At 30.9% G+C, this 11,597-nt stretch overlaps 2 protein-coding genes and 1 long non-coding RNA gene across 10 annotated transcripts in view; 2 read left to right on the top strand and 1 right to left on the bottom strand.

Moving 5' to 3' along the window:
- The window catches only part of LOC101509929 (uncharacterized), a 5,372-nt gene extending 5,235 nt beyond the window's left edge, over positions 1-137 (bottom strand). For all 4 annotated transcript variants that reach the window (XR_012162709.1, XR_012162710.1, XM_073367499.1 and 1 more), the window contains exon 1: positions 5-137. Coding sequence is in view for 2 of the 4 variants with exons in the window: in XM_073367499.1 (XP_073223600.1) it covers positions 5-133 (129 nt within the window). In the remaining 2 variants the exon portion in view is untranslated. The remainder of the gene's footprint in view (positions 1-4) is intronic.
- The window catches only part of LOC140920141 (uncharacterized), a 936-nt gene extending 764 nt beyond the window's left edge, over positions 1-172 (top strand). Inside the window, exon 2 of the long non-coding RNA XR_012162711.1 lies at positions 5-172. This is a non-coding gene — a long non-coding RNA (uncharacterized lncRNA). The remainder of the gene's footprint in view (positions 1-4) is intronic.
- Positions 173-1,873: 1,701 nt separating this feature from the next.
- Positions 1,874-9,267, top strand: LOC101508971 (uncharacterized). Of its 5 annotated transcripts, none has more exons than XM_012714718.3 (4): positions 1,874-4,279; positions 5,730-6,000; positions 6,829-7,390; positions 9,131-9,267. In XM_012714718.3, exon 1 carries the CDS (start codon positions 1,967-1,969, stop codon positions 4,253-4,255), a length of 2,289 nt encoding a protein of 762 aa, XP_012570172.1. In that variant the 5' UTR covers positions 1,874-1,966; the 3' UTR covers positions 4,256-4,279; positions 5,730-6,000; positions 6,829-7,390; positions 9,131-9,267. The 5 variants fall into 5 exon arrangements, with proteins under 5 accessions (XP_012570172.1, XP_012570170.1, XP_012570169.1 ...); XM_012714716.3 differs by lacking the exon at positions 9,131-9,267 and adding an exon at positions 8,352-8,879; XM_012714715.3 differs by lacking the exon at positions 9,131-9,267 and adding an exon at positions 7,970-8,341.
- Positions 9,268-11,597: the final 2,330 nt, after the last annotated feature.

Raw genomic sequence — 11,597 nt, 5'->3', positions numbered from 1 at the left:
TGAGGTCAAGTTGAGTGTCGTGGGGGCCGAAACCCTCGCCGTCCGGTGAAGCCTCGATGACCTGACCGTAGTCTTTGAAGGTTGATGGAGTTGCTTCGATTGGCTTCACCGTCACCACCTTCACGCTCTCCATGATTATGCTATTGCTGTCACACTTCTCCTTTCTTTTTCTTTTTCTTTTTTAGAATTAAAGTATTACAATAATTCAGTAAATTAATATTTTTGTGATCGAATATCCTTGTTAACCAGTCACAAAGGATAACATCTATTTTAATCCCTAACCTATCATTTTTTTCTTCAGTTGGATCTATGTATTATTTAATTTATCAATTTAATCTTTGAACTGTTATCCTGTTTCATACTTTTGAAATAATTGAATGACTACTTGTTATATTTCTATCATTTATAAATTAAATTAGAAAATAATAATTTAAAGATTTAATTAATTATTATTAGAAAATAAATTCAGATGACATATCAACGTAACTTCTTTTCATGGTCAAAAAAAATATATCTTTTTTATTTAACAAAAAATATATGATACTATTATACTAAATATGATTCTAATTTAAAGACAAAATATGTAGAATAAGAATATAAGTGTTGGGTATAATTTTTTTTTTATAATATAAAACTTTAATTTGATAGTAAAAAATGAAATTGATATTATTTACCATAACATTTTTATACATTTCTAATAAATATTAGTAAAAAAAGTTAGAATCTTCCCATATATACTTTTATTCTGTTGAGCCTTAGTTTAGTCGACCCAATTCTATATTGGGCTTAAGAGAGAACAAATGAAATTTTATCCTATGTCCTATATTTATGCTAATACTTTCACATTTCAGACAAAGTATCTCTTTTATCTATTTTTTTAAATAATGTTTTTTATATCACTAAATTTAATTTCAGTTTTGAAAAAAAAAAATTAGAACACAAATGTGTCATAGCAAATTCGAATTTTAAATATCAATTTCTTTTATAATTTTTTAAAATATATTTATATTCTGAAATTTTTATTTAAAATTTTTTTGAGACATAAATATGTTTCATAAAATTTGAAATTTATTTTAAAAAGCTTTATTTATATTTTTCGGAATTTTATGAAAATATGTGTTCCAAAAATTTTAAAAAACTTGTTTAAACATAAATATTTTTAGAAAATTCGAATTTTATATTTTATAAAAATTAAAATAAATATTTTGAATACAATTATATTTCTGAAACACAAATTATATCATAATATATAGTTTGGTTTTTTTTAAATGATAAAATTATATTTTTATTAAAATATAAATATAAAAATATGAGATAAAATATTTGAATACAAATCCTTAAACAAAATTTTGTACAGAAACTTTAAAACAAAGAATTTTTATAAACCAAAACATAAAATTGAATTTACTATAAGGATTATTTGCTTAGTTTTCTTTTAAAAAGCTTGTTTTTTTTTTTTAAAAAAAAAAAAAAAAAAAAAAAAAAACTTGTTCGATTGGGTTGTTTTGTAAAACTGTTTTACAAAATAATTTCTTATTTATTTTTAAAAAATAAAAAACTACAACAGTTAAATAAACACTAAAAATTAAAAATATATCCTGCATCACACTCTGTTATTACTTAGAATTAAATATAAATTGTATTTTAAATACTAATATTTATTTTATTTTAAAACTATAACAGAAAAAAAAAACATCAATTTTTACTAGATTTTCTAACATTTTTTATCAATCCACTATAAACCAAATTTTAAATAGAGATTTGAACCCCAAAATAATTGAATAAGGATTGATATGATTTTTCATTAATTAATTAATTAATATAAAACTTTTTTTTTGGACAAATATAATAGAACTTTAAAACCCTAAAATAGTGAAGGACTAAAAACCAAAATAAGATTAAACGCACCGTTTCCTTTTTCTGAACTCCTTCTCTGCAAAAAAAAATTCAAAGAAAAACGGAGTTGATGAGCACAACCACCGGCACCGCCACCGCTATCGGCGGCGAGGAAGAACAAAAACTGGTCCAAAGCATAACTACAATACTAACCAAACAAGAAAACCCACATAAGCTTCAACCCTTCATCCCACACCTCACTCTCCCAATCATCATCTCAATCCTCTCATGGAAACCCCTTCACTCTAACCCCAAAACCCTAGTTTCCTTCTTCAAATGGTTCCAATCAAACGCACCATCCCCTCTCTCCCTAAACCCTGAACCTCTCCTCACTCTCCTCCCTCCTCTCCTCTCCCGCCGCAATTTCTGCGACGCCAAATCCCTCCTCCTCAATTTCATCTCCTCCGACCACCCCCAACATTCCCTTCACTCCCACCTCCTCCGCTCCAACAAATCCATCCCTAAACCCGTCCTCGACACTTCCCTCGCCGCTTACGTTCAATCTAACCACCCTCACCTCGCTGTTCAGATTTTCAACAAGATGAAAAGACTTCGTTTTCGCCCTAATTTGCTCACTTGCAACACTCTCATTAATTCTCTTGTTAAGTCAAATTCTTCTCACACTCTTATTTTGTCTAGACAAGTTTTTAAGGATGCAGTTAAACTTGGCGTTGAACCTAACACAAACACGTTCAATATTTTGATTCATGGTTATTGTTCTGATAATAATTTCAATGAAGCTTTTAAGTTGATTAATCAAATGGGTGAGTTTGGTTGTTCACCTGATAATGTTACTTACAATACTGTTTTGAATGCTTTTTGTAAGAGAAGTCAGTTGAGTAAAGTTAGGGAATTGTTGCATCAAATGAAGAGTAGTGGTCTTGTTCCTAATAGGAATACTTATAATATTTTGGTTCATGGGTATTGTAAGTTGAAATGGTTGAAGGAAGCTGCTGAGGTTATTGAATTGATGACTGGGAATGGTATGTTGCCTGATGTTTGGACTTATAATTCTATGGTGAGGGGTTTGTGTGATGAGGGTAAGATTGATGAAGCTTTTAGGCTTAGAGATGAGATGGAGAATTTGAAATTGATTCCTGATATTGTTACTTATAATACTTTGATTGATGGGTGTTTTGAGCATCGGGGTAGTGCTGCGGCGTTTATGTTGTTAGAGGAAATGAAGTCAAGGGGAGTTAAGGAGAATGCTGTGACTCACAATATAAAGGTTAAGTGGTTCTGTAAGGAAGGTAAGGTTGATGAGGCGAGTAATGTGATGGTGAAGATGGCGGAAAGTGGGTTTTCTCCGGATTGTTTTACTTTTAACACGATGATTAACTGTTATTGTAAAGCTGGAAATCTGGGAGAGGCATTTAAGATGATGGATGAAATGGGAAGGAAGGGGTTGAAAATGGATACTTTTACTCTTAACACTATATTGCACACTTTGTGCTTGGAGAAGAAGCTAGAGGATGCATACGACTTGATTGTAAAGGCCAGGAAGCGAGGTTATATTCTTGACGAGGTAACATATGGAACTCTAATCATGGGGTACTTCAAGGATGAACAAGCAGACAGGGCTTTGAAGCTTTGGGATGAGATGAAGGAGAAAGGGATTGTTCCTGGTGTTGTCACTTATAACACTATAATCAGAGGGTTGTGTCTATCGGGAAAAACTGATAAAGGTGTAGATAAATTGAATGAGCTTTTAGAGAAGGGTTTGGTCCCCGATGAAGCCACTAGTAACATAATTATTCATGGTTATTGCTGGGAGGGAGCGGTAGAGAAAGCATTTCAGTTCCATAACAAAATGATAGGAAACTCGTTCAAACCAGATATTTTCACATGTAATATTCTTCTCCGAGGACTCTGCAGTGAGGGTATGTTGGAGAAAGGTATTACCCTTTTTAACACATGGATCACTAAAGGGAGGCCCATTGACACAGTTACATACAATACATTAATATCCTCTTTTTGCAAAGAAGGGAGGCTTGAGGATGCATTTGACCTTATGTCTGAAATGGAGGGGAGGAAGTTGGAACCTGACCAGTATACATATAATGCAATTGTGAATGCACTTACTAATGCTGGAAAAACCGATGAAGCAGAGAAATTTTTGTCAAAACTTGCAGAGAAAGGGCAAGAGTTGAAAACTCAGGACACTTCCCCAGAGCCTGGTTCAAGTGATATGATGTATTCAGATCAAGTAAGTAGTTTGTGTACTCAGGGGAAGTACAAGGACGCAATGAAATTATTTCAACAGGCAGAGCAAAACGGAGTTAGTTTAAACAAATATACATATATCAAGCTTATGGATGGGCTTTTGAAGAGGCGTAAAAGCATATCAAAGGCTGCCTGATAAAAATGACAATTTATTGTCTTGGTATGTATTTTGGCGTTTCGATTTATGTTGCCCATAATATTGTATCATCATGACGCAAAGACAACGTTATTGAATTTTTGTCATGCAAGTTTTCATTTTTCAATATAAAAATAGTTAGTTTTTTTCTCAGCTATGCTGATTATTAAGCCTTTTGCCTCCATATGCATTTTTGTTATTTTGTTAGTTTCTAGAGTAAAAGTATCATTATTAGGACCTTTTGTGTGTGTTCGGAGTATAAAATTCTGCGACCTAAGTAGAGATTCTAATTGAATTTTGTTTAGCTTGTTGATTCAGTTCCTAGTTTTGTTTGTACTAATAAGACTAAGGTGCTTTGCACTGAACTATAATGGAGTTTGCAGAAGCTTGAATAACTGTCTGATCAACCATAGCTGGACTGTTTTAGGGCTGATAAAAACTGAAGTAAATCATACTGCACCCGTAACAGAACTGATATTTAAATTACCGAACTTTTAAAACTGATTTACAAACCGAACAATGTTTATTTATTACAAGTTACAATGGTTTACTGCCCCGAATTCCATTTAATACAGTATGATGAACAACACTTGAAGCCCAACTGCTCACTCCCTCACTGGTTTACTATTCTTGTCTCCTACTCCAAGCGTCCAAAGAACTCTTAACCCTTAATCTTTTGCTTGTGGATCGCATTTCTTCTCAAATTGTGAAAGTCAGGTTCTCAAATCAACTCTCCTAGATTGCTCAAGCCTCATGGAGCGTACCCTTCATTCATGCATTTGTTACCTCAAGTTGCTTACACTGTTAAGCTTAGATCCCTTTGAATCAAAATTTTGGGATTCTCTTTTAAGGTGCTTACCTAGTTACCCTCTCAAATCTATGAAAAAGGCACAAAGTTATTTAGTGGTTTGGCTTAATTGATAAATGTTCTTTGCAGAAATTTGATTATTTACATTTTACCTTTCCTTCCTAAGAATTAATTTGGGCATTTTGATGATTTTGGAATTATTGATAACTATTGTTGATATTGCCAGGTTCTCTTTTGTTGGCCCTTTTGCTTATTTTTCGCCATGATCCTTCTTTTTTGCATGCTTCATTCTGATTCAAGTGAAACCATTTTGTCAGACTTTTGTAAATTTCACTGATTTTGGGTTTGATCCCAGCGTTGCTGGCCCTGTGTATTCATGCGTATGAAATCCTGATTTGTGGTTTGCTTGCTGATATGATGATTTGTTTGAGCACGTATATTTCGAGTATTCTATGCATTTGTAATGAGTAGATCATCTTCTGTTTTTTTTAGAGGTATTGGAGAGAGTAGATCAGTTTGTACTTTGTAAGACTTCACACACTTCAGTCATGTTTGTTCACATACAACTCAACCAACCCTGAAATGTGATGCATTACTTCGCTAGCATGTCTTATTTCTAGTCTGCGATTAACCTGAAATGTGATGCACTTAGTTACTTATGTGCAGAATTGCATTCATTCCTGGCCGATATCCTAAAACCAGCAAATATTTTATTTGCTCATTGCGCACTTCTGATGATCCCCCATTTGCTTATCTAAAAGTACATAATGGTCCAGCAGAAGTTCAAGCTATTGATGATCATTCTTGAACTGCAATGTTAGCACAGTTCGGTAATCTTAATGGAAGGTAAAAGCTAACTTTGGTTCTACAAATGGAACCGCCACCTGGACTGCTACAAAGCTGATCATGTGAAGGAGGTGTTATAATTTTTATGAAGGTTAGTGGCAAAAAAAACATTCCTGTATAATGGTGTGCGAATCTGTGTTTTCCCTTATAGGCACTCTTGCTCATCCTTCTATCTGTCTTTTTGGTGTTTAATGGTAGCAATTTCTATCATCTTTATCTTTATATATCTAAATCCACGTCTGTAGTACCATTTTGCCACTCAAAATGAGAGCAAATTTTATAATATACAAAGAGAATTGAGTTTGTAATACAATTTTCCCGCTCAAAATGAAGACAATTTTGTAATTTCATATGCATTAATTAACAAAGCTGATACAGCTGTCAACTAGCTATTGGTAGTTTTGGGATACGTATCCATTGAATGAAAATTGGGATAATGTAGGGAACAACTTTTAATGTATCATTGTACTGTATCAAATATCATTACAGTGTTACGGGATACATATACACCTAGTATGTGTCAATGTATTTTATTTTAAATATGATTTTGACTTCCTATAAAAATATTTTGACTCGTGTATTATAATTATTTTTAAATGTCTACTATTATGTCTAAATTAATTTTTTTTTAAATCATGTAAAACTTTAATATTAGTACATTATTTAACTATATTGGTTTCTTTAGAAAAATAGGGCAAAGATCCACCATTGTCTACACACAACAAAAATTTACATTAACTATAATAATTATACTTTTAAAAATATAAAAATTCATAACAGATAAAATATAAATTTCAACAAAATATTATTATTTTTCCAAATAAAATAATTAAATGTATCAGTGTAACGTTTTTTCCGCTCAACTTGTGTATTTTATATTTTGCTTTTCTTTTTACGTCTTTTGTATTTCTACTTGCAGAAATCTCCAACATTCAATCAAAAAAAGAAAGAGCTCTAACCTAGCTATGGTGAAAGCAACTCGCATTCTGGTGGCGGCAGCGGCGCCTAGTAGTCTGCTGGCTGAGGCTACACACAGAAGGGAGGCTAAGCCTTTTTGGGAAGGGAGGTAGCAGAAAAAGCAGCGGGTGAGGCTGAGGACAATACCTGAAAGAACACTTTCGTACAAATATCGGTCCCACAACTACACCACTTATTGCTACCACCGTCTTGCTCAATTCCTAAGAATGATTAAAGAGAATATCGCTTTAGCTTTATTAGATACAGAAGAAAAACGCAATGAAATCATGTGTTTGGTGCGTGATTTGGAGCTCATGATCTTCAGGAGAAGATGGTTCACTTACATCAGAGGTGCGCTTGCAACAGCTGAATTCCATCGTCAACAAAAGGAATATTGTCAGAAACAGATGGAAGACGCTGCGAATACAGTATTGCTCATCATGTCTGCCAGATCAGCTTTACCAGCGTACTATGATTTCTTTGATCTCTATCCCTATTCTCGATTAGGAGCTGGAAGACCAAAGGTATTTTAGTACTATCTACTCTTGAGGTGTGACCTAGATAGCATTATGTTAGAGATGTTAAGTTAATTTTAGCACTTCTTCTGTTTGACGGTTTTAAGTTGATTTTAGTTTTAGCATTATGTTAGAGATGTTAAGTTAACTCCTAGTGTAATCTATTATCTATATATTGATAGGATTGTATTTTGTGATTAATTTTAATTTGATGCTGATGTTATGGGTACTGAAAGCGAATGAGTGCTGTTTGATCTGTATTTTGTTATTGATACCTGCATTTGATAGATGTTTTGCAGACTTTTTACAATATATTTCTATATTTTGTTACTTTTGACATTATCTTTTATTAGGACTCAAACGATTTAACTCCCAAGAGACATTCTATTATAGGAGTGGGAAAAAATATACTATCTACTTTTATTTAGTCAGCAGTTGATACTTTGCACCTTGATCCCTGAAGTTTATGGGAGACAAGTGTTTTGCGATTAATAATGTAATTTATATATTTATTAGAGTCATGACCAAAGAATTATGATAGTTGTAGCTATTTCTATAAATCTGAATAGTCTTTTTTGTTTTTGTAAGGTCTTTTGCACATGGCTTGCTGTGGATAGGCTTTTATAAAGCTTGCTTGTCACTTCCCTCTGTCCTTGGCGTGTCTTTTTTTTTCTTGTATTATTACTTTTGTTTGGTGCCAGTAGCTTTTGGGGACAGGTTAGGAAGCCATAAAAAAATTCTTAGGATTCTTCACTTTCAATTATTAAATGCTTTTGAAGGTGTGTATTTTTTAATTTGGGATGAACTTATAAATGACAAGGTACAATGTGTGAAATGCTCATGAGTGATTGTGTGGGTAAACACGGTTTGTATTGCAGAAAAAGTACTTGGTTTTCCAAAACTTCAATGTACAAATGGGTGACAAGGTTCATCTAGAGATTTAAGCTAATTCACTTTTTCTATTATGCAGGCACCCTTTTTAGAGAACTATTAACAGCAGCACCAGCTGCCATATAAACGCAGCGGAACTTTAACAAACTGTTATTGTTCTGCAATACACCATAGCCAAAGTATTGTCAAATAGTAGTCTATTGTAGGTTAGTAGAATTTGAACATGACCATGAATTAATTTAACAGTACCTATCTGTCAAAATATGAAACAAACCATGTGATTATTGTGACTATTGAATCCAATTTTCATGCAACACTGTCGTGTTAGTGAATTGAACGTGTTTGTTCAATTCAATGAATGGCCAAATGGGATCATATCACATAGTTTCTTCTGAAGACTAAATCAGTTATGGTTCCACCAATAATTGTTGAACACTAAAGTATCACGAGCTGCTATTTATAGTTGTTAATTAAATACGCATTTGTTCTTGCTGATTTAATAATTATTTGCTGATTTCTGTTGAATTTGGTTTATTGGCACCTATGATGTTAAAGAATTTATGTTTGTTTGTGTTAATTTAATGTTAAGTCATCCCTGTATGGTACACATGATGTTGAAATGCTATACGTTAAATGGTTTTTGATTTTTTAATGATAGACATTTTCTGCTTAAAAAGTACTCTTTTCTAGAACTCTTTTGTCATGTTTTCTATTTTCTTAATCCTATTTAGGTATTGTTTTAGAAGATATAGCATATAATATTTGACAGTTGGGTAACAAGGTTGATCCACCTTTTCTGGAATTGGAGGCACCGTTGGTTTAGAGAATTAAGCTTAATCCAGTTTTTGTATTATGCAGGAACCTTCAATAGAGAATTTTGTAAACAACACCAATTGAATTCACTGTTGGTTTAGAAGCTTTGAGCTAAATTTGTTTGAGATTTTAGCTATTCATTTTACAGAGAATCTTATCAGTGTCCTAGCAATCTTATAAATACCCACGAAATAAAAAAGCAACCTTAAAAATATAATAGTGGAAGGAAGGTAAGGTATTAATTATTAGTAATTTTCCTTTTCTCTGTTAAACTGCTTATGAGATCGGTTTTTAGAATAAAAATAGTCTTAAAACCACATGATTCTGAGAGGAACACACTCTCATTGAGTAAATGAATTTTCAAAGTAATTGCAAAGAGTTTTAAAGAATGTGTTACAACTTACAAGTGACGCTTTCATCGTTATAATTTTTTTATAATTGTTAATTTTATCAGTGTATTAGAACACAAACTTCATGGATCATATTTTTCATTGGGTTTATGATTTGGACTAGTCCAAGTGAATTTAGGTTAACATAATATTAAGTTTGTCGATAATGAAATATTTATCTTATGGATCATATTATTCGATAATGTGACAATTCCTAAATATTTTCCACATGACATGGCTTGTAGAAAGGTGATGTTATCTCCACCACCATATTTTGCCAACACTACACTATCTACCGTGCTTTTTGTGAAAACAACCCTTCAACAATATATTTAGTAAAGGGAGAGAAGGGGGTGTTATCTTAGGTAGTGGTCGGGATGCTTTCGCTTATACCTCTTATCTCAAACATACACAACAAAAATAATTTATTTTTGTGGTCTTAAACATAAATAAATTTTATCTAATTTTATTGCATTTTATACTAATATTTTTACAATACATTTTTATTAATCCCGATTTTAATATTTCAATAATTATTTTATTCTCGACTTCTCGTAGAATAAATTTTTGTGAGGGGTAATTTGGAGAATATAATAAAAAAAAGTTATAAATATACTTTTGTTCTTTCTATTTTATTCAAATTTGACATTTAATTTTTCTAGAGATTTTGTTGGTGATCGTTATTTTTTTATGACGTGGCAAGTTCAATAATGACATGACAATGATTTACACAATTATATCAAATAAAACAAAATTGAATTCAACATTCTTCTTTTTTTTCTTCATAATCTTCTTTTACATTGTTACTAATAAAGACATTTGTGAAGCTTTGTTAAAAAAAAAAAATAAATTGAAACAAATATTGATTAATAATATAGATATAATGTTATCCAATTTCTTTGTATTACACCAATATCACATCATTAGTAGAACTGTCAATAAAGTCTCAAATTCTAAAGCCTCCCTTAATTTTTTTTTACTAAGCCTCTAAAATTAGCTCCCTATTAAAATAATTTTTTAAAAGCACTGGTTTATTATTTCATTATTTTTTGTGGGCTTAAGAGAGGGGCTCATAGGGCTTATAGGTTCAATTTTTTGTTAATTTTGAGATTTTTTTTTTGGAAAATTATCAAAAAAAAAATTCAAAACATTTTTTTCTCTGAAAAATTTTAAATCATTTTTTTCTCAAACTTTTTTCTTAAAAAATATTCTCGAAAAAAATCGATTTTCTTTTGCTTGAATTAAAAAAATTGTAAATTATTTTTTTATCGAAAAATTTATTTCTTGAAAAAAAAATATTGTCAAATTTTTTAAGAAAAAATTGATTTTTTTTTTTAAAAAGTGGACCCGTAGGTCCCACTAAACCCGCAATATTTTAGGGGTTTTTTAATGTTGAAGGTTTTCCTTTTTAGAGTATTTTTAATTATGAAATTTTTTGTACCCTCCAACATGTGAGATGAGGCCAATAAAAAATGAAGATGAACCAATAAAATCCCACAAATTATATAATATGAGATCAAAAGTCTAACTTTAAAAATTAAAAAACTAAAAATAAATTTTATATAAAATAAATGAATTACAACTGTATTTAAATTTTATTTTTATTACTTTCTAAATTCAACAGACATAATATTTAAGGGGAAGGGGGTGTGGTTGTCAAAAAATAATGGTGAAAATTGCATTATGACCCCCCGTAGAGAATAGCGCAAGTGCTCATGAATGGGCTGAAATTTAAGAAGGTTGGGTTAGCAACAGATCCATCTAAGGGTAAATAGTCTAAAAAAAATAACAATAATGAAAATTAAATATAAAAAATATTGTATGTTATTTTATGATCAAATATGCTTTTCTATGACAGTAAACTTAACAGGTGAGTTTGTTTCGTATATAATCTTTTTTTCTCTTGAGTTTATCCTTAAATTAATATTTCTGCACAATTTACAAGTAATTATATTATACTATATATTTATTACAATGATTTTCAATAAATTCGAACGAAGTAAATAATATTTTATATATTTTAAAATAATTATCGTATTTAATAATTTTATACATATTAAAAAATATAAATAAAACAAAATAATTGTGATTTATTAAATTATTTTTATTAATAATAAATGAAT

Source organism: Cicer arietinum, chromosome 4 (genome assembly GCF_000331145.2).
Source record: "Cicer arietinum cultivar CDC Frontier isolate Library 1 chromosome 4, Cicar.CDCFrontier_v2.0, whole genome shotgun sequence".
NCBI classification, from domain to species: domain Eukaryota; kingdom Viridiplantae; phylum Streptophyta; class Magnoliopsida; order Fabales; family Fabaceae; genus Cicer; species Cicer arietinum.
Note: the sequence above shows the minus strand (reverse complement) of the source record. Positions and strands in the feature narration are given on the sequence as shown.

What these genes read in the sequence shown, in the direction of transcription:
- LOC101508971 (XM_012714718.3), top strand. Translation starts at nt 1,967, where the DNA reads ATGAGCACAACCACCGGCACCGCCACCGCTATCGGCGGCGAGGAAGAA.